This window comes from Astatotilapia calliptera, chromosome 3, assembly GCF_900246225.1.
Source record: "Astatotilapia calliptera chromosome 3, fAstCal1.2, whole genome shotgun sequence".
Lineage (NCBI taxonomy): Eukaryota > Metazoa > Chordata > Actinopteri > Cichliformes > Cichlidae > Astatotilapia > Astatotilapia calliptera.
This window is the reverse complement of record NC_039304.1, coordinates 5,972,493-5,996,615: the sequence shown is the minus strand read 5'-3', so window position 1 is coordinate 5,996,615 and position 24,123 is coordinate 5,972,493. Positions and strand designations below refer to the sequence as shown.

Here is a 24,123-nt window from a genome sequence, read left to right as displayed (position 1 = left end):
GCCGCACAGGCTGAAGCGAGGAAATGGCAGCAATCACCCCCTGTAGCATAGCAACCAAAGACACAGACAGTGTTTCAATTCGTTTCAAAGCCTGACGCTTGTCTACCCTGGAAAACTCAAACACGGTTTTATTTGTGTTCACTTGGCCCATACTCTGAGCTTCTATCTGATCTCTCTGACTTTTTGTCTTATTTCATGTTTTCTAAAAGGAAACTCATCTGTTACTATGCTAAATAAGTGAAGCTCATCTATTTGTTAATTCTAGCTTCCTTTCCATATGAAAGTGGAGATCATAACGGATCTCAGAACACCAAAAGCCCTCAGAGAGAAAGACGACTACACTTTGTAATGAGACTAAATACAGCTTTCAGCAACAATAGCTAACTGCAGCCACAAGATGGTAGTAATGGAAAGGCTGGATGCACATATTAACAGACAGGAGCTTTATGATCAAATCTGTTTCAGCTGCTCCTGACTTTTTCTCCTCACTTTTTTCTTTGACTTTCACTCAGTATTTTAGAGTATTCGTTTGTTTCAATAGCTTTCTTTTCAAAAACCAAGACATAATTTTCGTAAGGCTTAATAACGTTTTCTGATTCTGAAAGGACAGAGATTGGTCTAAATCTTAAATTCTGTTTTAGATTTGACAAACTGCTTCCCTTGCTTGTCCTAATGGAATCCCACTGGTAGGACTGCTTTCTTCCATTTGCGCAACATCTCTAAAATTAGAAATATCCTGTCTCAGAGTGACACTGAAAAACTAGTTCATGCATTTATTACTTCCAGGCTGGACGACTGTAATTCATTATTATCAGGACGTCCTAAAAACTCCCTGAAAAGCCTTCAGCTAATCCAAAATGCTGCAGCAAGAGTCCTGACAGGGACTAGAAAGAGTGTGTGTATTTTGCCCATAATGGCTTCTCTTCATTGGCTCCCTGTTAGGTCCAGAATCAAATGTATAATCATTCTCATCACACACAATGTCTTCAGGCCCCTGCTGCTTTACTTGTGGTTTAACTACATAGAGTATTTAAAAGTAGAATGGGAGGCAGAGCCTTCAGCTCAGACACAGACACCGTCTCTACTATTAGAATTGCACTTAAAAATTTCCTTATTAAAAAATGCATAGTTAGGGCTGGATAAGATGACCCTGAATCCTGTCTTGGTTATACTACAAAAGGTTTAGTCTTTCTTCTTCACGTACTTTTTTCACTCACTGTGTGTTTATACACCACTCTGCATTTATTTATTAGTTGATCTCTGGCTTTCTCTCCTCATCCCCAAACGATCGTGCCAGATGGCCAACCTGATGTCTCAGCCTGATTCTGTCAGAGATTTCTTCCTGTTCTTCCCACTGTCACCAAGCGTCAGGCTTAGTTCTTGTGAACTATGGCTATAGAAATTGAATTGAAATAGTAATCGACCTAAAACCATAATAAGTGTGATTTACTTTAATTCCACTGTAATAATGCGGTGAATTTGATTGCTATCCGATCCCTTACAGTTAGTTACAGCTCCATCGTTTGTAAAAGACACTTTTTCAGCTTCTAGAAATGTTGTTTTTATCTTTTAGGTGGTACCTGTGTAACTGATATATATGTAAGAAATTAACTAAACACGTACTGTAATGTTACATGATGGAGTCGAGCACTTTATGACAGCACACTGTTAGCGGAACACTTGTGATGTCATTTGAACCGGTGGGATCTTGTTTCTGTTACACATTAACGGCGACGTCACATCTTGACAATGGCGGAAGAAGCCGTTGTTGTTGAGGGTTTGTCTTTCATGGATCCTTTCAAAGGGCTTCTGTTGACATATTTTATGCCAGAATCATGCTACGACGAGTTCTTCCTCAAGTTCAACTTTCTAGACGGTAAGAGGCTCGTCGTAGTTTGACAAGCGCAGTTTATTCCCGGAAAGTGTAACTCTGAGGGTCTGATGACAGGACACGAGCGACGTTTCCACGTTAGGTGTAAATAAAGTGAGAGTCATGTGGTGTCGGAACGCTTAGTTAAAATGTAACGATATTTGAATACAGCTGCATGCAAACAATGAGGGAGCTCGTTTGAACCAGCAGTCTGCTACAAAGTAACGACACGAATGTACCTGAACACGGGCTCGACACGACTGGCAACACCGTGTCAGTTCCACTCTGTTACTCCAACTACGAACTACAAAGTCAGAAAAACAGCAAACAGGAAAAAGTTATTGGAGGAATATTTGTGTTTTTATTCTCTCAATTTATTTCAAAAAGTTCATTTAAAAAAATCAGGTGAAGGAAATGTCTTTAAAGTTGATTCACAGATTTAAGTCACGATGTCATTTACTGTAGAAACGTCGTTTTGTTAGCTCTGATTATTCTAGCTACCTTTTCTCTTATTAATCACATGCTGATTTTTGCCAAGTTCATTATTCACAAATGTAGGTTTACAAGCAGATGGCTTCATTTTCGTGAGATTATAAAAGAATTGTAGCAAATGTCTCCGTGATTTCTTTTTCACAAAATCGAAACGCTGGCAGTTCCAATCTCTGTAATGTTGAAGTAAACTTAGTGTAATCCTGTTTGCCGTGTGTTCTGTTTCACTGGAGTTAGAAGTGAATCTTATTGAGAGAGGAAAATGTATTTACGACACAGACTGTGGTACAGAGTTATTATAATTTAATATTTAAATTCGTTTTTGTTCTTGTTCACTTTGGTGGCCTCAGGATCTGATCTTTGGTTTTTGCGGGCGATGCGGTTCTTTTAGCTTCTTGGGATCATGACCTCCAGCTTGCACTGGAGCTGTCTGTGGAGAAGAGAATTAGCGCCTCCATGTCAAAGACCATGGTTCCCAGACAGAAAAGGGTGGCGAGCCCACTCTGAATCTGGGATAGGTTACTGCCTGAAATACAGAAGTTCTCGGGGTCGTGTTCCTGAGCGAGGGGAACGCCGGATTGGGGCGGTATCTGGAGCGATGCGGACGCAGTTTGTTGAGGTGAAGAGAGAGCCGAGTATGAGAGCAAGGCTGTCGATTTAGCGGTCTATATTCCTACCTCACCTGTGGAACAAGCTCTGAGTAGTGACTAAAGAGGTTACGGCTACAAGTGCCAAGAGATGAGTTTCATTCAAAGAGCGGCCGGGCTCTCCCTTACAGAAATGGTGAGCTTGGTCATTGAAGAGGGACAGAGTAGAGCCATAGCTCCTCCACATTGAAAGGAGCCAGCGGAGGCATCCACTAGGATGAATCCTGGACACCAGCTAGGTGACGTGTTCCAGCCATGTCCTACCTCCTGCCTGGCCTCAGTCAGACTTGCAACCTGAGCCCAGATACACAGCAGAAAAATTACTCTATCATTTCCTTCAGGATTAATAAAGTATTTCTGATTCTGATGGATGCTTTGAACCGAGTTGAGTTGTTTCCTTTTCGGTTAGTTTCCAAAATAGTTTTTCTGGTTTTAGTTTAGGCTTTATTACTAAATATGAAATTAAAGATGCCTAAATGTTTGTTCACTAATAGGTTCAGTTAACTTTAATATCCCTGCTGTAGAAACAAAGGCCTGTTTGTTTGGTTTGTTTTGCAACTTTACGATTTTTATTCAAAATCAGTTTAACAGTGCAGTGATTTTTTTTTCTTCACTTAACTGTTTTCCTTTACTGCAAATAAAAAAATAATAAATAAAATAATAATAAATAATGAATGTATTGCTGCAGACATTACATTCCAAAGGTCCTGATAATCATTCAGCCTGTGTTTTCTTCCAGTGCCATGTCTGAAGATTGTACTGAGCAAAGGCCTGGGGATCGGCATCATACTGGGATCAGTGATGGGTAAAATGCTTCCTCCACCTCTCTTTGTACCTGCTGTTATCTGAATTGCTGCCTTAGTCAATCAAGAGATAGAATATATTATTTGGCTTATTTGTTTTTAATTATAAATAAACATCAATTTCATTTAATTTTAGTGAAATAATTAATTATAGTCATATATCCTATGTAGTATAGGCCCATATTTGCCTCAAGGTGCTTTATATCATGAGGTAAAGGAAGGTTGGAGATTGGCCTATAATTAGCTAAGACTGCTGGGTCTAGAGATGCTTTTTGAGTAAAGGTTTATCTACAGCCAGCTTGTGAGAAGACGTCAGGAACAGTAAGATGAATAGCAGATGAGGATCTGAGAGGGAAACAGTGGAGCAGCTCACACAAATATGAAGGAGCAGATTTATGGAGACACTTGTACGTAAGAAGTAAGATGTTAAAATTTATCCTGGCTTCTATGGGCGACCAGTGAAGCTGCTGAAGAGCTGGGCTAATATGAGCTCTTAACGGAGTGCAAGTTATGACCCGAGCTGCAGAACTTTGAAGAAGTTGGAGTTTATGAAGGGACCTTTCAGACCAATAATAAATAAAATAATTAATAAGCAATTGGAGTTAAAAAGAAATCATGGGATCACTTTATGGACCAAAATGTAACAGCTGAACACAGTCGTGGCTTCTTTCTGCAACAGAAATCAAATCTTCTCCCGTATCTGTAGCAGAAGTTCCCATGAATGTGGGAATTTATGGTTGCTTTGCTTTCAGTCTTCTGTCCAGTTCAAACCAGCTCGATGGGGTTTCAGTCTGGAGGCTGTGATGGACACTCCGTGTTTCCAAGCTCTCCATCTTGTTCTTTTTTTTCAGACCTGCATGTATAAGTGTTGTGATCTTCTGTCTCTCTTTCATTGTTAATCGCCTTTTCCTCACATCACTCTACTTTCTGCAGTACAGCACTGTTCAGCTGATGCTGACGAGGCTTTGGTACCACAGTGTGTCCAGCACTGCTTTATGCAGACAGAGGGGGCTGGAGCTGTAGGAGCAGCAGCTTCTGCACTGCTGCACAGCAGCTTCAAACTGTTAGCCCATGTTGTCCCTGAGAAAGGGCTTTTTGTATCATTGTGAATGAGCATTATGTTGTTTAACCTCTGACAGTTCAACACTTTGTACCATTTCAAGCTCTTGACTGGTAGTGTATACACTGTATACAAATCCAAAACCCATTGTTTGCTTCAGTAAATCGCTGCACCCATCTTCCACCTATTTTCCTTGAAAACATAAAGAGGCGAGGGGCGGTGCAGGACTTCTGTACGGTACTGTGTGTTAAATTATTTTACAACTTTTTCCCCAATTGTTTTTTAACAGTGAAGCTTCCTCAGATCTTAAAGCTTCTTGGAGCGAAGAACGCTGAGGGGCTGAGCTTCAAGTCTGTGCTGCTGGAGCTGTTGGCGATCACAGGGACAATGGCTTACAGTGTTGCCAACAACTTCCCTTTCAGGTTGGACCATGTTTGGTTGAAGTAGAAATGGACACAAGGCGCTCTGAATTCTGCATGTTATTGTAATCAGTGTTTATTAAGGGTCCAGGTTTTCTTTATGCCGTATGTCACTGCAGTTCCTGGGGTGAGGCTCTTTTCCTCATGCTGCAAACAGTCACCATTGGCTTCCTCATTCAGCATTATGGAAAAAGAACCAGCACAGGTAAGACTTCATGCAAACTGAACTGTTACCAGAACTGCTTCGGTCGTTGTAGAATTTTGTGAAGCTTATAGTCGCCTCGAGCATGTATTCATGTGGCGTATAACTGTGACCAATGGTTTGACTTCTCCCCTTGATGTTATTAAATACCAAAATATACATGAAAAAGACATTTTACATCTCACAGCTAGTCTTAACTGAACGGATACCTTTTTGTTTGTTTGTTTTTGTGGCAGAAACGTGCTTCCACATGAGACGAATCATTCAGTTTAACATTGTTACATCGACATGTTGCTTCCCTTGCAGGTCTCCTATTCATGGTTATATACTTTATCCTGCTGGTCCTGCTGCTGTCTCCAGTGACTCCTATGTCAGTGGTTACCTCCTTGCAGGCCTTCAACATGCCGGCGATCATCATTGGGAGGGTAGGCCTGCACACGTCACACGCGTGGTTTTAAATCATCTGTAGCTTTTTTCAGACGTTGTCTTTTCAGGCATTCCTGTAACACAGTACAGTGCATCCAGACAGACTGACAGTACTCAGAGTGATTAGCTTGTAATACATTTTCAAGACCTCATTGTGTGTATGATATGTCAGCTAACACGTGTCATCAGATGAATCCATCTTTACAGTTACACCGACAGTGTCCACTAACAACATGCAGATAGAAGAACGTGTCAGCCTCCACAAACAAACGCTCGAGCTTGAGTAACACGTGATAATCTGTCCGGTTCTCTCAGCTCATCCAGGCATCCACCAACTACGCTAACGGTCACACCGGCCAGCTCTCCGCCGTGTCTGTTTTCCTGCTGTTCGCTGGGTCCCTCGCACGCATCTTTACCTCAGTACAGGTGAGACGATTAAAATACAATGCACACCTCCGTGTCTTTGCCCTGGTTTGAGCAGTTTTTACGGGGACCATTCCTCATCAGAGCGTTAGCTCTTTATTGAACTAAGATCTCATTATAGAGGACATGGTTCACATTCTGCAAAAAGTAAATTATTGAGCTTTATGCTGTCTTTTTACAGGAAACTGGAGACTCACTGATGGCGCTCACCTACGTCATATCCTCAACCTGTAACGGCATTATTACTCTGCAGGTTCTTTACTACTGGAACAGTTCACCTCAGAAGAAAAAAGAGGATTAGACAAATAACCGTCACTAAACGTGGATAACAGAGAGCCATCTACATGTTCGTTAGACACTATGTGTGTCTTTAAACTTGGAAGACCAAACTTACACATGAAATGTTTGTACAAAGCCTTTGGGACACATGGTATTATAGATGTGCACCTGACTGACGTACAGGTGAAATTGTAACAAGCCAGGCTGATCATTCAGCTTTTATGATGAACAGCTTTGGTGGTGGGGTTAAATTATGGGTCGAGCTGCTGCTCTAGTCCTCTCCCTCCCTGCACTGTCCTTACATTCCTTTTGATGCAGTTTCCCTGATTGTGGTTCACACTGGTTTTAATCATCACAGGGTTAAATCTGTAGGCCCTGTGGAGGAAACACGCCGAGTAACCATTGCACATTTGTTTATCATATATATTCCACTGACTTGTATTGTAACAGCAGCGAGCGACACAACATATCCTTATATTGAATTTCTCTTCAGCTGAAATAAAATATTGTGATTCTAAGTTGGAGGTTTACAGTTTTTCTTTTCTGCATCATCACATAAAGAGTGTGTGTGTGTGTGTGTGCGTGTGTGTGCGCGTGTGTGTGTGTTCCTGTCTAGCTATCTTTGTGAGGACCGAAATCTGCATTCTACTATAGTTGTGAGAACCAACAGGCACTTGTGAGGACGCACTCACCGGTCCTCACAAGTGTGAAGCCATTTTGAGGCTCAAAATGTGGTTTTAGTGTCAGGGTTACAATTAGGTTATGGTCAGGTTTAGAGTAAGGGTGAGGCATTCATTTTTAATGGTTAAGATTAGGGTAAGGGGCTAGGGAAACCATTATGTCAATGAAGGTCCTCACTAAGATAGCTGAACGGGCTTGTGTGTGTGTGTGTGTACATATTTTTTTCCTGTTTTCTTATAAGTTCAGTGAAGTGATGCAGAAACCAGAGACTGAGAGCTGAACGTGTGCATATTTACTCGCCGGTTAACTTTGAAGAACGTCCACGTCCTGCAAAGAGTTTGTGGATCTCAGGTTTTTGGGTCTTTACCTTACAAAATAAAGAGTTGTTGTTGTTGTGATTTGTTGTCATTTAAATAAAACTAAATTGAATCTTGAATGTAAACACTGAATCACACTTTAAAGCTCTGTTGGTAACCACCACCTGATGCTCACACACAACACTCACACAAACAGAGAATGACTGCAGCTCTTTGTAAAGACTTTTAAGTCACTCTTGGCATATCCATGGCAACCACTTTTTGAAGCCTCATTGCTTGTTGCTAGGTGAGGAGATGTACTGGACCAGAAAATCCTTCCATTGACACTCCCTCCACCTCCTCCTCCTCCCACACTACTCTTTCTCCCCCTTCTATCCAATTCCTATCCTCGCATGGTCCCATGGACCTCAGCAAAAACACCAACGTGTGTGCTTCAACGTCTCCCACTTAGAACAAATGGTCAACGATTGTTCCCGTGCTACTTCTGTTGTCATGTCACATGGTTTGCTGTTCTTGGTTTTTATATTTTTATAGCTACTCCCTAAAAGATCCCTGTTTTACATTTTAAGAATCAAGAGTGTTGTGGGAAAGTGTTAAAGGTCCACATCCTAGGAGGGTCCATACCGCCTTCCAAGAGATGGATGGATATAGAGATGTGTGTCACCCTAAAATATGTCATGTTGAAGGGCTGAGAAGCTATAGGTTTTTGCAGTCTCTTATATGTGCTCTATGTTGTTATGCCCCTCCTGTTGTTGGTCTCGGTGCGCTCATCTTTTCTCCCTTTCCTCAGGATCCTATCCCCTCCCCTCAGTGACCGATTAGCCAGTGCGTGATTCCCTCCCATTTCCATGAGAAAGGCGCTGCTCGGTGAAAGGGTTAAGCCTGTGGACTAAGTCCTAAAAAGCAACCCTAATTTTCTGCTCGGTGGGGGAGTGAGGAAAGCGGGGAGTGGGAACAAAGACGCCCAGGGGAGGAGCGGGGACTCTGGGTTTACTATATGCACCTGCGACTTGAAAAGCCACGGACAATGTGCTTCTGAAACGGCCAATTACGAACGGGCCATCCACTCGCTTTTTCTGTGGAAAGACGTGGGGGAGGAGGAAAGACGAGTCTAAAGGAAGGAAGAGACTAAGGAAAGTGAATTTTTAAAGAGGGTAAAGATAAGAAAGTAAATAATCGAGCTCTAAATAATTCTGGGGACAATAGAGGACACCCTGTCCTGCCTTCCCAGCCCCCAAAATTCATCCTCCCATATCACATGATCCCCTGTGTTCTCCCGCTTTAAGTTCATTTTTGTCCCAAGTGTTATCCTGCCTCGGGCAGAGCTAATGGCTCCACCCGGTAGGAGGAAAAGTGTCTCTGGAATGCTGAGAAACACAATTTAAACTTGTTCAATTCAGCTTTAAAGTCAAAGATTCTCTTTTTTTGATGCAAAGCAAAAATTTACGACTGATAAACTCAGAACATTGTGACAACAGGAAAAAAAGGTTTTCCTGTTTTTCTTTTTTTGCATATTTGTAACAGTTTTCAGATCTTCAAACAAATTTTCATATTAGGCAACAATAACCCAAGTAAAACAAAAGTCCTGTCCTTCTGTTGAAGGACAATTTCATTTATTAAGAGGAACAAAGTTACCAAACCTGCGGTCCAAAGTGAAAAAGGAATTGTCCATTTTTAAATCATAAATTAACACGCAGGCCTGATTACTGCCAGAACTGATGAACAACAAATCACTTAAACCGGGCTAAGTGAAGGTTAAGACATCTCAAAGCAACACTTTATGTTGTGATCTAAAGAAACTCACTAACGGATCAGAAACAAAATCATCGATATCATGTCCAAGTCTCCAGCGGACCACGGTGACAACTATTATCAACGAACTTAGCAGAGCGGCTGTCTTCCCGGGAGTGACCGGCCTACCAAATGACTCCAAGCCTGTGTCGCTGACGTGTCCAGGAGGCGATAAAAGAACCAGAACTACATGAAAAGAACCTCAGGCCTCACTTACCTCAGCTAAGTGTTCATGATTCAACAGGGAGAAATAGACTGGGACAAAATGGCATTCATAGATTTCAGAGTGAAAAAGAGCTAAAAAGTCTCGGGGAAAATCACAGGAGTCTGATACAGAAATATAACTCTGTCCCATCCATCAGGGATGTGTTAGTGTTTGTTGGTGTCAACTTTGGGAGCCGACACGTTTCATAAAAATGAAACCTTACCAACAGTCGAACATGGCTGCAGCGTGACGGTCTGGGGCTGCTCTGGTGCTTCAGGATCGATGACTTGCTGGAACCACGAATTTGCAAATTGATGGAACAATGAGTTCTGCTCTCTACCAGAAAATCCCAAAGGAGGATGTCGGATGTCAGTTTGTGCCCTGAAGCATGAAATGATGTTCGGCCTTCAGGGTTTCAGGTTATGGAGCAGAATGATGATCTAAAACACACCAGTCCCCTTTAAAAAGGGGAAAAGTGAACAAAACAATGGTTTTGGAGCGGCCTGGACAAAGTGCTGACTTAAATCCTGACCGCCGTTCGTACTCAAAACCCTCCATTAAGGCTTATAGTGGGATACACTCATACTGCATTCATAATGCAAATATTATAATTCAATAAAAGTTCAAGTGTCAAAGCAGGTAAATACTAGGCCGACATTAAAATGGTGAAAAATCAAATTGTATTAAAACAATGTCAGAATCATCAGTCTGTGTAAATGTGGCTCATGATTGTTCTCTTGAGTAGTTTTAAGGGGAAATCGTTTCCAGAATTACTTGTATTCACTATATAATTGTAGTATTCTAACCCACAACCTACCCACCTAATCCAGCCCAGCACTGTGCAAATGGATGAATGATTACAATATAAACTAAGAAGCCGGCGAGAGCATGAAGGCTGGATTAGTGAGTTATTGGATTGGAGACAAAGTGAGCTGCTGTAATTTCATTTTCATGAAACGTGTTGGCATATACCTAATTTATTAATGTTGTTATGAAAGCCACAAATCTTTTCCATCAAAAAGGAATCAGACTCTTAGTCTAAGAGCTTCATATACATACTGTTTGCATAAATGCTGCCTACGGTAAGTTACACATGACACTGGGCAGGTTAAACCCCGAATGCTGGACATAGTTCAGCTATGATGACTAGAACAGAATTATATCACAGTACGTGACTGACATGTCCCGCTTGTGTTTGAAGATCACACTTTGAATCCAACCAGGACTAAACTTAAAAAAGAAATTAGCATTATCTCAACGTTTGTTACTGCAAAAAGTTTAGAAACAAGAATAAAGGTTTTCTGAGGTTTAATCAGGAACACGCATCCATTCTCTTTAAAAGTTATAAAAATACAACTGACAGTTCATTTAAAAACAACTCTGGTCTTTTTCCAATCCAGCGTCCTTGTATGGAGACATTTGAAAGACCAACTGAAAATCTAGCAGTTCACATAAAAATCCTTTCAATTATTTAAAAGCATAGAAAAAGAAATACTACACCTGCCTAGCGCAAGAGGACATGAATATAAATTCAGCATGCTCAGTTCAGATCGATGCATCGAAACATGAAAATGTCCTAAAACTAAATTATAGCAAATAAAACACCTGCACACAGTGAACACAGTCAGATCTTAGAGCCGAAAGTGTGATTCTGACTGAGGCTGCTTGTATTACTGCATGTAGGAGGTACTACTGCACAAAGCCAGTCCTTTTCCTCGTAGACACGGTGGTGATTGTCCAACAGAAGTTTGTTTCATTTCATTCAAATGTAACTGAAGAGTAGAAGTCCAGATCTAACACAAGGCTACTAAACCAAAGCCACATGGCAAAGAGTTAGATTTTAAAAAGCTCTGTTATTCAAGTTGTGCATTTCATTCTCGAGTTTCCTGCTGACGCGTCACAGCAGCACTAACGAATGGCCAGCAGCTCAGGTGATGTGGCTATCACATGATTTCAGATGGCAGAAAGTGACAGTCGCCATTCGAAGACGTGGCCACGGGAACCAGTCCAACCAGCACTGACTGTGCTGGAACCATAATGAAAGCCAGTATCGCAAGTATTTAGGGTGGTTCTAAAACACAAGTTCTATAATACACAAAACACTAGAAAATATTACATGTTATGTACAACAGACACCCCGGCTTCACTCCAGACATTCAGTGAGAGACGTCTGTGGCAGGGTGGTGGGTGGAGTCTCAGCGCTGCGTGTGTGGCCTGGATGCGTCGTGGCACCAAAGAGTACATTCGGATACTTGTTGTACTGCAGACACATCATCAAAAACTTCACAACTTCTTTATGCTGACATTCTGAAGTACTCCACACCCGATTCCATCTCCTCTCTAGCTGCTCGTGAACCGTTCGTCAGTCCTAGATGTGTGTGAGAGGAACAGTTCCAGTGAGGTAGTGCTGCTGCACACTGGTGTAGCCCCTCTGTGCTGTCGAAGGGTCGCTGGCATCTCCTCCCGGTCCAGGAATGTACATGCTGATCATGTCTCTGAGGTCACCCTGCAAAGCCCCCCGATGGTGGTTTGGTGTTCCCGTGGGAGGAGAGTGGGACACCGGTTCTGATTTCACCATGGACATAGTGACAGGGCTGGGCTGCTGTGGACTGCTGCTGTATGACATGGGGCTGTGGGGTGAAGACGGCATTACAAGTTAAACAACATCAAAACAACGTAATTATTTTGGAATAAAAACGTCAGGATGTACTGCTGAACTACAATTCTGTCCTGTCTTTGTCCACCATAAAAACCAGTGTGCACCGAGCTAGTTACAGCACTTTATCATCAAACACACTCCTGCATTACTGGAAACTCTGCAATAGTTATTTGAATCCGGTGTAGTAATTATATCCAGTTAACTTTTAAGCACCAGATATTTTCAGTTCTGTGTAACATAGATAATAATGCCGCAGAGCGAAATACAGAATTACTTCTCTTACACTGAGAATTTATACATACATATTTTTATCTTGCACTGGGGATTTTGTTGCTATCATCACGTATAAAAATTCCCAATATGTTAACAAACCACAGCGTGAACTCTACAACAGACATGAGTGAGCGCACAGCAGACTATGTTTGATTTTGTAGGAAAACTGACTGGTCTATGTGTCACAGCTGTTTTCTTTCAGTACATCTGCTTTTCTATCTGAATCCTCTATCATAGTTAAATGTGTATTAATGTACACTGATGCAAACTTGTCTTGATTTTCGACACTACAATGCATTCATTAAATACATGTAGAGAGATATTTTCAGTGTTGGAAGAGACTGGATGGATTATAAAGTTGATACGTGTTCCTGATAAATCTTCAAAATACTGTCTGAGAAAATTTTTAAAATTTGGATTCGACTTGTGTTTAAAAGCTTAAAGGAAAAATCTCAAGCTTCAATGATTCCACTGCTGTATTAAAAATGCAGTGACAGATACAGCTGCAGACCAGTCAGCAGAACCAATCAAACTGGGAACTACTGCAATAAATTGCAGCATCATCCATCCTTACACCTGAAAATTTATCAAGTGTTCAGACTTTGTTTAGGGTCATGAGATCTGTGCTAGGAGGCAAAATCTCCCCTAACACAGGACAATGGTTTGGACGGGGGTCTGTGGGCAGGGGACCACACACGGAGCAAGCCTGCTTGCCAACAAGTTATACTGATAAAGACTGCAGGCAGAGGAATGCAGACAAACCTCGTTGCTCAATCATATGTAGACTTCTTTGTGATTCGGTGGGAATGGATGCAACATATGTGCCTCATTTGAATAAACTCAGCATGATGAGTCCTGTGGCAGTTTGAGAACATCCAGCATTACTTATTTCTGGTATCTTAATTTTCATTCAGTAAAAAAGACATTTCTCAGACTCGTTTTTTAAAATCAGAATCAGGATACTTTATACATCCCCAAGGAAATTATGTAAAACAATATAGCAGTGAGGGGATTTTCAGCACAGAGAAATAAATTCACCGAGTGAAAGTCCAAGGAACCATGAAGTCGCACTAACGAAGGATTGCACGCTCCGTTTCCACCAGATTTGAACACCTTTGACCTGAGTTTGGAGAACTCAATGAAGAAGTAACCTACAGTTTAAACGCTGCTGCTCAGTATCGTATCTGCGCGCTTTGCCATCTTTAACGAGCGCTGGGAACATGCGCGGTTGTTGTTTTGCAGAAACGCAGACACACACTCACCTGTATGAGTTGGCCCCGTTCATGTACGTCTGCGGCGCCGTCATTGCAGGTGGGTACTGGAGAGCTGACAGCTCATACCGGTGGAGCTGCTGTGTGTAGCCCAGTGCCTCGCCCTGCATGCCGGCGTATCCTCCGGTGGGGCCCCAGCCATAGCTCTCCATCCTGGGGCTCCCACCTTGGCTCTGTGCCGCTGCCACCAGCAGGTTTCCCGCTGTCAGTGGGTACTTGCCTACCTGAGTGTCTTTTTTGAGTAAAGGCTTTGTCTTGCGTCGTGGCTTGTACTTGTAGTCAGGGTACTCCTTCATATGGACCGCACGGAGCCGCTTGGCCTCGTCAATGAAAGGCCGCTTCTCAGCATCGTTCAGAAGTTTCCACTCGGCCCCCAGCCGCTTGCTGATTTCAGAGTTGTGCATTTTCGGGTTTTCTTGTGCCATCTTGCGCCTCTGCCCCCTGGACCAGACCATGAAAGCGTTCATGGGCCGCTTGACTTTATCCATGGGGTCGGCTCCAGGTGCGCATGCCGTTTTAGAGCTCGGGTGAGAGTTTCCATTGCTGCCCATGCTCCCGGTCATGGTGCCGGTGACCGGTGACATTCCCTGGGAGGTCTGATGAGAAGGGGGCTGGCCAGTCGGCTTCAGCTCGTGTTCCATCATGCTGTACATGCTGGGAAAAGTAGGAAAGTTGAGTTACAAATAAACGATCGAGCACTCAGGAGCCTTCGTCGCCGTCAATCTGGCGACTTTTGGCCAGGTTTAGTTACACGTTTCCCCGGGGCTTACGCACGACACACCCGTGAGACTGCAGCGGACAACCTGCCCCCCCTTTCTTAAATTAAAAGTCTCTCGAGGCAGTCATTAAACTAGCACTGAGATACACTTTCACAGTAAAGTTTTGCGGTTTCAGTGCAGTGAAAGAGTTTACGGAAAACCACTTGTTGTCAGACAGCCAGCTCACACACTGAACTCATCTGTCTGTTCACTCCCAAAGTTCTCCTATTCTCGTGCAGTCAGGCATGAACCAATGGGAATGGCAAAAAGCTTCATTCTGTGCGTGTGCATTTGCAAATGAAAGGGCTCCGGGGGTGCGTGAGACACTTGTTGATGACGGAGTTGGTGAGAGGAAGCATTCCAGTAAGACAAGACGATCTTAATAATCCCCGGGCAACTGTAAACTATATACTGAAAACGAGGTTTTAGCAAAGTTGTCTGTGGAGGCAGCCACGCAGGCTGTCACGCGGCTTAAAATATGGTTCGAAAGATCCGCAAATATAAATGTATCTATAATCATGAAAGTTGAAATAGTACAAACAACAAAAACTAAAAGAGTAAACAGGGTTTTGTGTTTATAACCAGTTCGATTTCATTTATAAAGCACAACAACAACAGTGTTTGAAACTGCGGGGTAACCGTCCCACAATATCACAAAGAAACCCCCAACGATGAGAGCTCCTCTGTGGGCAACACGGGGGACACAACTCCCTCTAACTGTTAGCCAGGGCCAGGCTGAGAGAGGAGCGCATGCTGCCGCTGGTTGGTTAGGGAGGTGCAAGAGAAAAACCATCAAAGATCCAATAATTTCATTTCAACAGAGACATATTGTGTCGCACAGCCTGTCGGGACTGTTTCACACATGCAGCTCTGGTTCCAGAGTTTTTAAAAGAGCAAGAGACTTTCAACTTAGCATTTCAAACCTAAAAGTTTTTCTAGAAAGAGTAAATTATTTGCACACAGTAACAGAATTATGTAAAAATAGCTCCTGAAAACTAACCATGTTATTGAGTAATAGCACAAACCATGGGTGTGCAATGGCTTTGTAAAACTTGTAGCTGGTAAAATCTGACTGAGGCTTATCTTCCAGTTTACATCCAACAGAAGTTTGAGCTGCAGCTTTAGAAAGCTTCATGCCAAAAGTGAAAGAAATCAGTTTAGCTTGAGGAAAAGATATGTTGGTGTTCATAACTCAGGAGGTGGATATGAAAAGTTCCAACTGTCAAGAACTGGAGTGGAAGTGTCATCGAGAAACTCAAAGAGAGCCAGAACAAGCCTTACAGAGGTAGGAAGTAAAAGACTAGTGAGAGATGCATCCAAAGATCCCAGAACAACTGCCGACACACAAGTGACCCCAGTAGGACAGTCACAATTGTTATTTCAAGGAAGACAGTTACTTGCACCCTGCACAGGAAGCAGAGCAATGGAAACTGTGCAGACACCTTCAAGTCAGACTGAGATACGCTAAAGACAACCTGGAGAAAGACTATGCACACTGGAAGCCCGTCCTTTGGTCAGAGAGAACTAGCCATAGAGACGCTGCTTATGTTTGGAGAAAGAACACAATCCCCACAGTGACACACAATGACGAGAGTACTAATCTGCAGGGATGCTTCGGAGCGTCTGGAACTGTGAATGTCGTCAAAGTGGAAGGAATCGGGAAAATCTGGAACCCTGAAGCAGTCGGCAGCAAAGCTGGGTCTGGGTCGCTGCTTTATCTTCCAACGTGACAACAACACCAAACACACATCCCTCATGGTGAACCACCTTCAGAACAACAAGTAAAAAAGCTCTGACTTGAATTCCATTGAAAGTCCTTGACAGTTTAATTTGGAGGAGCTTGAAAGTTGCTAAGAATGTACTGGGATTACTTTGGAGATGTGCGAGTCTTGTTGAACCACAGCAAACGACTGCAGCAATGTCGACAACCCTGGTAGTTTTGTAAAATGATTTTATCACCGTGAAGTGAAGTTGGTACGTAACCAAATCATGTGTTAACATCAGTTATCAGAGTGTCCTTAAAGCCAACACTGATGAGACAATCATAACGAGAAGCTTCAGATGAGAGTTTGGGTCGAATTTAGTTCCAAGAACTTCAACGTTATTTATACCAAATCACAACAACGTGTTTTATATTGGAAGGTAAAGACCTCTACAATGTAGCCAGCTCTGATTAGTACTCACAATCAGAGCCTTAAAGAATGATAATAGAGTACGATGTGGCTGTTTCGATTACTTTAATTATGCCGTACTATCTCCTGCTGACTTTGTGAACATGTCAGAGAATCAGAGACTCTTTTAATGTTAAAGAGCTTGGACCGTGACATTTCCATTATATCTCCTCATTCAGCAGACCCACGAAATAATGATGAGATTCAAATGTTTTGGAACGCATCAAAGTCCAAACAGCTTGATGGAAAGGAGGGGAAATCTGAATGAACAGAAATAAAGTTGGATAAAATACGCTGGGGTTTGGAGGTCAGAGAAGTGGGTAAAGGCTATAGATTTATAGGGGGAGAAATAACCAATGAAAACAGGGAAGGCCAGAAAATGAAGGTGAAAAGAAAGGAGGAGGGATGCAATGATGAAGGGATGGATGATGAAGGGGTGGGTGATGGGTTGGTGCAGGAGGGTGGATTTGGATGACAGGGCTTGAATAGACCTCTATTCTTCCCTACGCTGGCTTCTCTTATCATGCAAAACAGGCCCGTTCAGCCTCCCAGCCATCCGTCACACAAAGAAAGACCATGGCAGCCTTTTTACAAGCCTCACACTCACATAATCCACCCACCCCATCCCACCATCTCTCAACCCTGCGATCCAACACCCAACAGGGAGCGAGTTGGTACCCACAGTGTGCATGTGGCATTTGGGGGATGGGCACAGGGTACATTCACCACAAACAGCGCCTTTGGAAAAGGGACCACCTAACCTGAGAAGCAGGCCACAAAGTTGAGCTGTGCACCATGTTTTGAGGCTGTGCAGACACGATTATAGAACCACGGGAAGCTGGAATAAGGCTGCCCGTCCATCCCAGGGCTAACATTTCTCTATCTTACGTCTGTGCCTGTGAGCTGGAAATTAGTCTGTGGATAAACTGTCAGTGTCGCTCCTCCAGCAGGCTGGGAGAGAAAGAAAATGCAAATCCACAAGAGTGTGCATGTGTGCTACAGAGAGTACAGGGCTGATTATGTTAGCAAGGCTGAATCGACGTCTCCCTCTAGTGGACGGAGACGTTATCGTTCATACATTTGTTGGCCTCCTGAAGGACATGCTGATGGTGCTGCTTCTCAGACAGCTTCTATTTGCTCAGCAGGAAAAACACTGTATGCGTCTCTATTTCATCATTTTATATTCCAGCTTTATTACAAATGCACACATGTATCTTTACCTTATCGTAGACATGCCTTATGCCGTTACATGTTTAGTACTTTATTATGAAGAATTGCACTCTATGCAAGAGTCCGTCAACCAGCCGCAGCCTCAGTAAACTGGTACGGTCTGTAGCTGCTGCACCCACGGTGGGTGAGTCAACCTCAACACCGTTTCACACAAACACCAAATATTTGAATAAGAGCAAATTAATTCAGTCCTATGACGCTCCTGTTGTCTCAGGGCTGTCTCTTTTTAATGAAGATTCAGATCTTAATGAGCTCTCTTTAATTGGGAGAAAGAAAAAAAAGACAACGGGAAAATAAATGATGGGAAATGCAACAGAGACACTGACACGTTCTCCTCTGATGGGACACAAACGTGTCTGAAGATGTGAATATTATAAGAGTTCCAGCTCTAACATTGACTGCTCCACTCCATCGCCCACGTCACTGAGTGAGCTTTGCCACAAAAGTAGACACCACACAGGATTTGGCCAACAGAGGGCTGCTTTACAGCTTTAAAGAAAAGGAAAAGAAAAGGATGTTTTTATTGTTTTTCTTTTAAAGACCAATAAAATAAATACTATACAGTATCCAATGTAGAAAACCTGATACACTGTCTCAAAAAAAAAAAAAAAAAAAAAAGAGAGGGGAAACAATCCATACATTTGGGGGAAAAATAAAAAATATTAGCACTGATAGCACACACCTCATAATACGAGAGCTCAGAAACTTTTGGTGGAGTGGAAAGCAAGATAAAAATCTCTATATACTTTTATATTTGTAGTTTGGTCCAGATGACACTCCCCATTCATCTATAAGATTTGGATGAGGTAGGTTACAAAACATGACCACAACCATTTGAAATCTTATATTCCCTGTAAAAAAAAAAAAAAAAAAAAACCAAAACAAAAAAAAAAAAAAGAAAAACCTCCAATCTCAACTAACTGGAGACGGGGAAAAAAAATAAAAACCAAAAAGCCGCTTGGATCTGGGTCAGGAGGCCAAATCGCTACAACTCACCGTTTCTGCCTGCAAGCACTCCTCATCTGAACTCTACTGTACAAATGGCTGAACAGGGTTACGGCCGCAATGGGAAAGGAGGAAAAGCAGAGAAGCACAGCAGTAAAGAGGATCAAATTTGTCAGCCACTGTACAGCTCATTTTATTGATCATGTCCTGTTTACTTCCAGAACCCAAAACCTGCTGTAAACATGACCGTGGGCGTGCGTTGTGCAAATACACTGAAGATTGTTTAAATACTGAGCTAGTCAATCACACCGCTGTTCATTCAGAACACCGTCGAGTCCAGACTGCTCGGGTCAGCCGACCGACGCTGCAACAGCCAAACCTCACACAAGCTGCAAATCAACAGTGTCTCTTTGCCAACAATCAGCAAGTATAATGTCATCACTGGACTTTAAATGTGCTTTTGGAAACAGTTCTGGCGTGAAGCAGAGTATTTAACCGCTGGGAAAATTTCAGGGTCGATAAAAGACAATGGCAAATGGAGCGGGTCAGCAAGTCATTCTTCCAAAATCATGTCAAATGCTGAGTAAATTCAGGGTGGAATTTAGAAAAAGGAAGTTTTTAGTATTCGTATTGTAGGAAACAAGCTTTTACTTCTAAAACAATCGGATATGGGTGGACAAACAGAAGCGGGGAGTCTTCTAGATAAGATCGGCCACGTTCATGGGCATCTCCTCCACGGTGGTGTTGTAGAATGTCTCAATGTCCCTCAGTGTTCGCTTGTCATCCTCGGTTATCATGTTAATGGCTACTCCCTTTCTGCCGAAACGACCTCCCCGACCGATCCTGTCAAAAACAAAAAGGGATCACCGTCACTGCAGATATCATCTCTTTGGGTTTGCTGCTCATGCTCACGTTGGACAAAGAGTTGACGTGAACATTTCATTTGCCTGTTGTGCATAGCTGCCAATCATGTCTGCAAACCGTTTATGTCCTCACCTGTGGATGTAGTTTTCCCTGTTGGTTGGCAGGTCGTAGTTGATGACAAGGGAAACCTGCTGAACATCAATACCTCTGGCCTGAGAAGAAACAAACACCTTTACTTACATGGCACAACTCAATTTTGGATCTAACAGCGAGCCAAAGCAGGAGAAGGATGGTCTCTGAAAATGTACTGCTCCCCCCTTCCCCTGGAGTTTCTCTGCATCACTCTGAGACAGGATATTTTAGAGATGGTAAGCAGCCTTACATATTTGTTTAATATGTGCATTGAAGGATATGTCCTGGTCAAACAGGAGGCCGAGGTCATGCCATCCAAGAGGAATCTGGCTGTCAGGGCCGAGCACAATAACCTCAGTTTGATCTTTATGGCCATCTATCAATTAAAATTGGGCCGTAAACTGGATGTTTCTTTGCACTCATGTCCTGAATAAGAGCTAACCCCACATACAAACTGGTGGTGGGTCCAGTTTCTATGACCCACCACAGCTTTACCCAGAACTCTCACAGGTGAGCTACAGGAATAAATGTAATCTGCCAATTAGTTGTGAGTCAGGGATTTCAACCCAGCTACAGTGGAGGGCAGATGTCTGCTCTACCAAGGAACTTTCAGTCCTTTACCAACACTGCAGCTGGCAGGAGAGGGAACCTTGGACTGCAAACAGCACTAATAAGAAGCAGTTACATACCAACAGGTCAGTGGTAATAAGGACTCGACTGGAGCCCGAGCGGAACTCCCTCATGATCAGGTCTCTCTCCTTCTGGTCCATGTCACCGTGCTGAAAAGACAGAATGAAGTCTTACAACATGCACTGAAAGTTTCCACACTTGTACCAAATGTTTCAGTCACACAAAGAGGTTCGTACCAGAGCAGAAACTGTGAAGTCTCTGGCATGCATCTTCTCAGTAAGCCAGTCCACTTTTCTCCTTGTGTTGATGAAGATCACAGCTTGTGTGATGGTCAAGGTTTCGTACAAGTCGCACAAGGTATCCAGCTTCCATTCCTGAGGACCACCAGGTCAGACTGTTAGCACAGCAAGCTCAGCATGAACACCCTGATTACAGGGAAAGCGAGTGCACGTTTTTCACCTCTTTTTCCACATTTATGTAAAACTGGCGGATGCCCTCAAGTGTCAGCTCCTCCTTCTTCACGAGGATTCTGATAGGCTCACGCATAAACTTCTTTGTGACCTCCAAAACATCAGCTGGCATGGTGGCAGACAGTAGGACAACCTTAAAAAGATTTACAGAGATATCCGTCAGCTACAAGCAGAGTTCATATTTCAAGCAAGGATCTTTGGCTCGGCCGTTACGGCGCTGACACCAAAGTTCTAACCTGGATGTTGCTCGACAGCTTCTGGAAGATCTCGTAGATCTGATCCTTGAATCCTCGACTAAGCATCTCATCAGCCTCGTCCAACACGAACATTTTGATGTATTTAGAAGCTGCAAAAAGGGAACCACCATGTTACACATACGGGCACATAACACAGCCATACGTTTGCACACCGATACAACTGATTCATGTTGGATTTAGGAATCACGTGCCACTAATGAGGTTTCGGTAATGAAGCGTCTTCAGGTGTAAAGGTGCCGTATTCAGAAGTAATGAACGTATGATCATGCCTCTGGACCTCTGTTGTCATGAAAGCTCGAGCCAGCAGAACGCCGACCACAGCTACACCACAGCAGGGGCTTACAGTGTCAGCTGACACGCATGGGTTTCATCATTATACAGCATTATACAATAACTGACCTCTGAGGTGATCAAAGTCACCAGAGACTCGTGTTAATTTCTTTCTTTGTGGTCACACATTTCAAACTAAGCCTGATTTAACTCCTTCTCAGGAAGACTTACAAAGGTTTTTGCGAGTTAGCATGTCAAAGACGCGTCCGGGAGTTCCCACCACGATGTGTGGGGCTTCAGCCTGCAGTTTCTGGACCTCACTGCGGATGTTGGTCCCTCCAATGCAGGCATAGCAGCTGGCTCCCATGTAGTCGCCCAGGGCAAGGACCACTTTCTGAATCTGAAAGAAAGTCAAAGACCAGACGTTAAGCCATGCAAAAGGCTACATGAGAGATCCTTAAGAAACAATAGCACAATATGTCACTAGTGTAAGAGGGCGGGTGTGGAAGCCTACCTGCTGAGCCAGCTCCCTAGTGGGAGCCAAGACCAGAGCCTGAGTGCCTTTCAGCTCCACATCAATCTGCTGAAGGATGGAAATGGCAAAGGTGGCAGTCTTCCCAGTGCCAGATTGGGCCTGAGCAATCACATCGTAACCTGAAATTAAAACATGTGCAATTTAGTATCCAGGGAATTCTTGGGGTTGTTAACTGCTAAGTGTTAGAAACACATCATTACATATTGAAGCACGCTTACCCTTGATACAAGGCATAATGGCCCTTTGCTGGATAGCTGAAGGTTTCTCAAAACCATAGGCATAAATTCCCCTGAGCAGGGTCTCACGTAGACTCATCTCATCAAAACTATCCACAATCTGGTTCCAATTGCTCTGTAAAGGTTAGAAAGAGCACAGGTTTATTGTCAGTTCATTACATGCTGTGCTGTGAAGAACGTCACAGTGTTGGTGAGAGTTTCATAGGAGACTTACCTCAATGATCCCATCTGGCTCCATGCCTTCAGGGCCATTGTCTCTGTGAATGACAGAAACTCAGTTATCTTTCCTCTCAAGCTGCACTTGTAAATGACCTTAATGCACTAAATCCTCTCTGCCCACGAATAATGAGAATAAAAAGAATCTTCTGTGGCACAAAAATATCCCCCTTTAAGTAAACGTGCTGATATAATCATTACCAGGCTCGCCGTTATATCATTCTTCCCAAACTTGGCATGAAAAAAGAAGCCTTCGCCCCTTGTGCTGTGACGCGCGGCCTTGTGGAGAGGCCGCCATTTTTGCTACATACAATCAAGATGGTCGTTTCTCCATTCAGGGAGGAAAAGACAGGGGCGGGTGGACGCTTCACGGAGGAAACAGAGCCACAGCCACGTCGAATGTGGCCAAGTAGTCGACAAACGCCGACATCTTTGTGTTCAAAGCGTTCGGATCATTTAGAGCTGTCCGCGATGCTATGAAGAAAGCGGCAGAAGAAGCTTCGCGGCTTTCCGCCGCGGCCTGCTCCGCATTAGCTGCTAGCAACAGGGCCTGCTAGTCTGTAACTGTCGGCGAAAGTCGGCGAAAGCTATTGTTCATTTAGACACGTAAGGCACAGCGCTTTATGGAGGCAGCACACAGCTCCACCACATGCAGCGTGTGTAAGCGGAAAAACGACCATTTTCAGCGGCCTTAAAGCGGCCTTTGTTTAAAACGCCGACCATCCGTACTAAGACCATGTGACTCCATCGAACAGCACGAAACGGCATTAATTCACCTTTACAGACAAAATAAGGTTCGTTACGTGTATTACACCCGAAAATATCGTAGTTCCGATGTTTTGGCTTCAATATCAAGTTACTACAAATGAAAAGAGGAAGAATTTTTAAAGGCCTACATCAGGCTTGTTCACGTGCTGTCGCCGGATGCCGATAACGACCGCAGTCTGTATCCACATCTGAAGCATTAAGACTAATATAACTTCTGACTAGCATGACTTTAACGATCTAAAACATTCAATCTTATTTCACACTCGTCTCCTGAAACGCGCAGAGTCCTAATGTTCATCTAAGACAAAAAGTCCCCGAATGTTACTCGACTACAAAACTCGGTTAAAAATCTGCATTCTTGAGAACATCAAGTAAAATATGACGGATTGAAGAAGAAAATACGCCCTAGAACTCACACTTTATGCGACCAAAAGTAGCCCTCCTTACCTGTTATCATATTCAGCCGACATTATTTCAAAGAAAGAATCCGCAGCAGAAATCTCTTATATAGGTTATGCGCACAAAGAGGCTTTCTCATTGTAAAAGCTCACCGTCACTTAGCTGTGGTCCCGCCCACAGGCACTTGCGATTGGACGAGCTCTACGTCACGTAAAAGTAAGCAGACCCACGGGGCGGACCGTTTCCGTTTACAGTATGCTCGTAATTCACGCTCGTGCCCGAGTTCTTTAGCCAAAGAGGCGGGGTTTCAGTTTTTACGGAATCCGTTGGTGACGCAACCGGGTTTCTTCAGTCCGCCTGCCCAGGTGTGTCCCCGCTGCTTTGTTCAGACATTAAAAAACGCCGAATTAAAAATAAACACAATTTT

General features: G+C 43.3%; 3 protein-coding genes and 1 non-coding gene across 4 annotated transcripts; 1 reads left to right on the top strand and 3 right to left on the bottom strand.

The window, feature by feature from the left end:
• The first annotated feature begins 1,664 nt into the window (after positions 1–1,664).
• On the top strand, positions 1,665–7,136 carry mpdu1b (mannose-P-dolichol utilization defect 1b). The gene is made up of 7 exons (XM_026160670.1): positions 1,665–1,876; positions 3,746–3,811; positions 5,159–5,291; positions 5,408–5,493; positions 5,797–5,915; positions 6,232–6,342; positions 6,521–7,136. The coding sequence occupies exons 1-7, from the start codon at positions 1,750–1,752 to the stop codon at positions 6,638–6,640; spliced, it is 762 nt and encodes a 253-aa protein (XP_026016455.1). The 5' UTR covers positions 1,665–1,749; the 3' UTR covers positions 6,641–7,136.
• A 3,437-nt stretch (positions 7,137–10,573) lies between these two features.
• On the bottom strand, positions 10,574–15,023 carry sox19b (SRY-box transcription factor 19b). Its single transcript, XM_026160660.1, has 2 exons — positions 13,807–15,023; positions 10,574–12,242 (listed from the first exon to the last, which is right to left on the bottom strand). The coding sequence occupies exons 1-2, from the start codon at positions 14,466–14,468 to the stop codon at positions 11,981–11,983; spliced, it is 924 nt and encodes a 307-aa protein (XP_026016445.1). The 5' UTR covers positions 14,469–15,023; the 3' UTR covers positions 10,574–11,980.
• Positions 15,024–19,082: 4,059 nt separating this feature from the next.
• Positions 19,083–23,825, bottom strand: eif4a1a (eukaryotic translation initiation factor 4A1A). The gene is made up of 11 exons (XM_026160652.1): positions 23,745–23,825; positions 22,528–22,570; positions 22,296–22,428; positions 22,057–22,196; positions 21,774–21,942; positions 21,252–21,361; positions 21,005–21,148; positions 20,782–20,919; positions 20,605–20,694; positions 19,916–19,995; positions 19,083–19,762 (listed from the first exon to the last, which is right to left on the bottom strand). Exons 1-11 carry the CDS (start codon positions 23,765–23,767, stop codon positions 19,618–19,620), a joined length of 1,215 nt encoding a protein of 404 aa, XP_026016437.1. The 5' UTR covers positions 23,768–23,825; the 3' UTR covers positions 19,083–19,617.
• LOC113019819 (small nucleolar RNA SNORD10) lies at positions 21,511–21,651 on the bottom strand. The gene has a single exon (XR_003272124.1). It is a non-coding gene; the product is annotated as a small nucleolar RNA SNORD10 (small nucleolar RNA).
• Positions 23,826–24,123: the final 298 nt, after the last annotated feature.

Excerpts from the sequence above, each read along its gene's own strand:
- sox19b (XM_026160660.1), bottom strand. The coding sequence starts at position 14,468 with ATGTACAGCATGATGGAACACGAGCTGAAGCCGACTGGCCAGCCCCCT. Across the intron at positions 12,243-13,806 it reads AACGGGGCCAACTCATACAG|CCCCATGTCATACAGCAGCA; the intron begins GTGAGTGTGTGT and ends TTCACCCCACAG.
- mpdu1b (XM_026160670.1), top strand. The coding sequence starts at position 1,750 with ATGGCGGAAGAAGCCGTTGTTGTTGAGGGTTTGTCTTTCATGGATCCT. Across the intron at positions 5,916-6,231 it reads CGGCGATCATCATTGGGAGG|CTCATCCAGGCATCCACCAA; the intron begins GTAGGCCTGCAC and ends CGGTTCTCTCAG. Across the intron at positions 6,343-6,520 it reads GCATCTTTACCTCAGTACAG|GAAACTGGAGACTCACTGAT; the intron begins GTGAGACGATTA and ends GTCTTTTTACAG.
- eif4a1a (XM_026160652.1), bottom strand. The coding sequence starts at position 23,767 with ATGTCGGCTGAATATGATAACAG. Across the intron at positions 21,362-21,773 it reads GCTAACTCGCAAAAACCTTT|CTTCTAAATACATCAAAATG; the intron begins GTAAGTCTTCCT and ends CCCTTTTTGCAG. Across the intron at positions 20,920-21,004 it reads ACATAAATGTGGAAAAAGAG|GAATGGAAGCTGGATACCTT; the intron begins GTGAAAAACGTG and ends GGTGGTCCTCAG.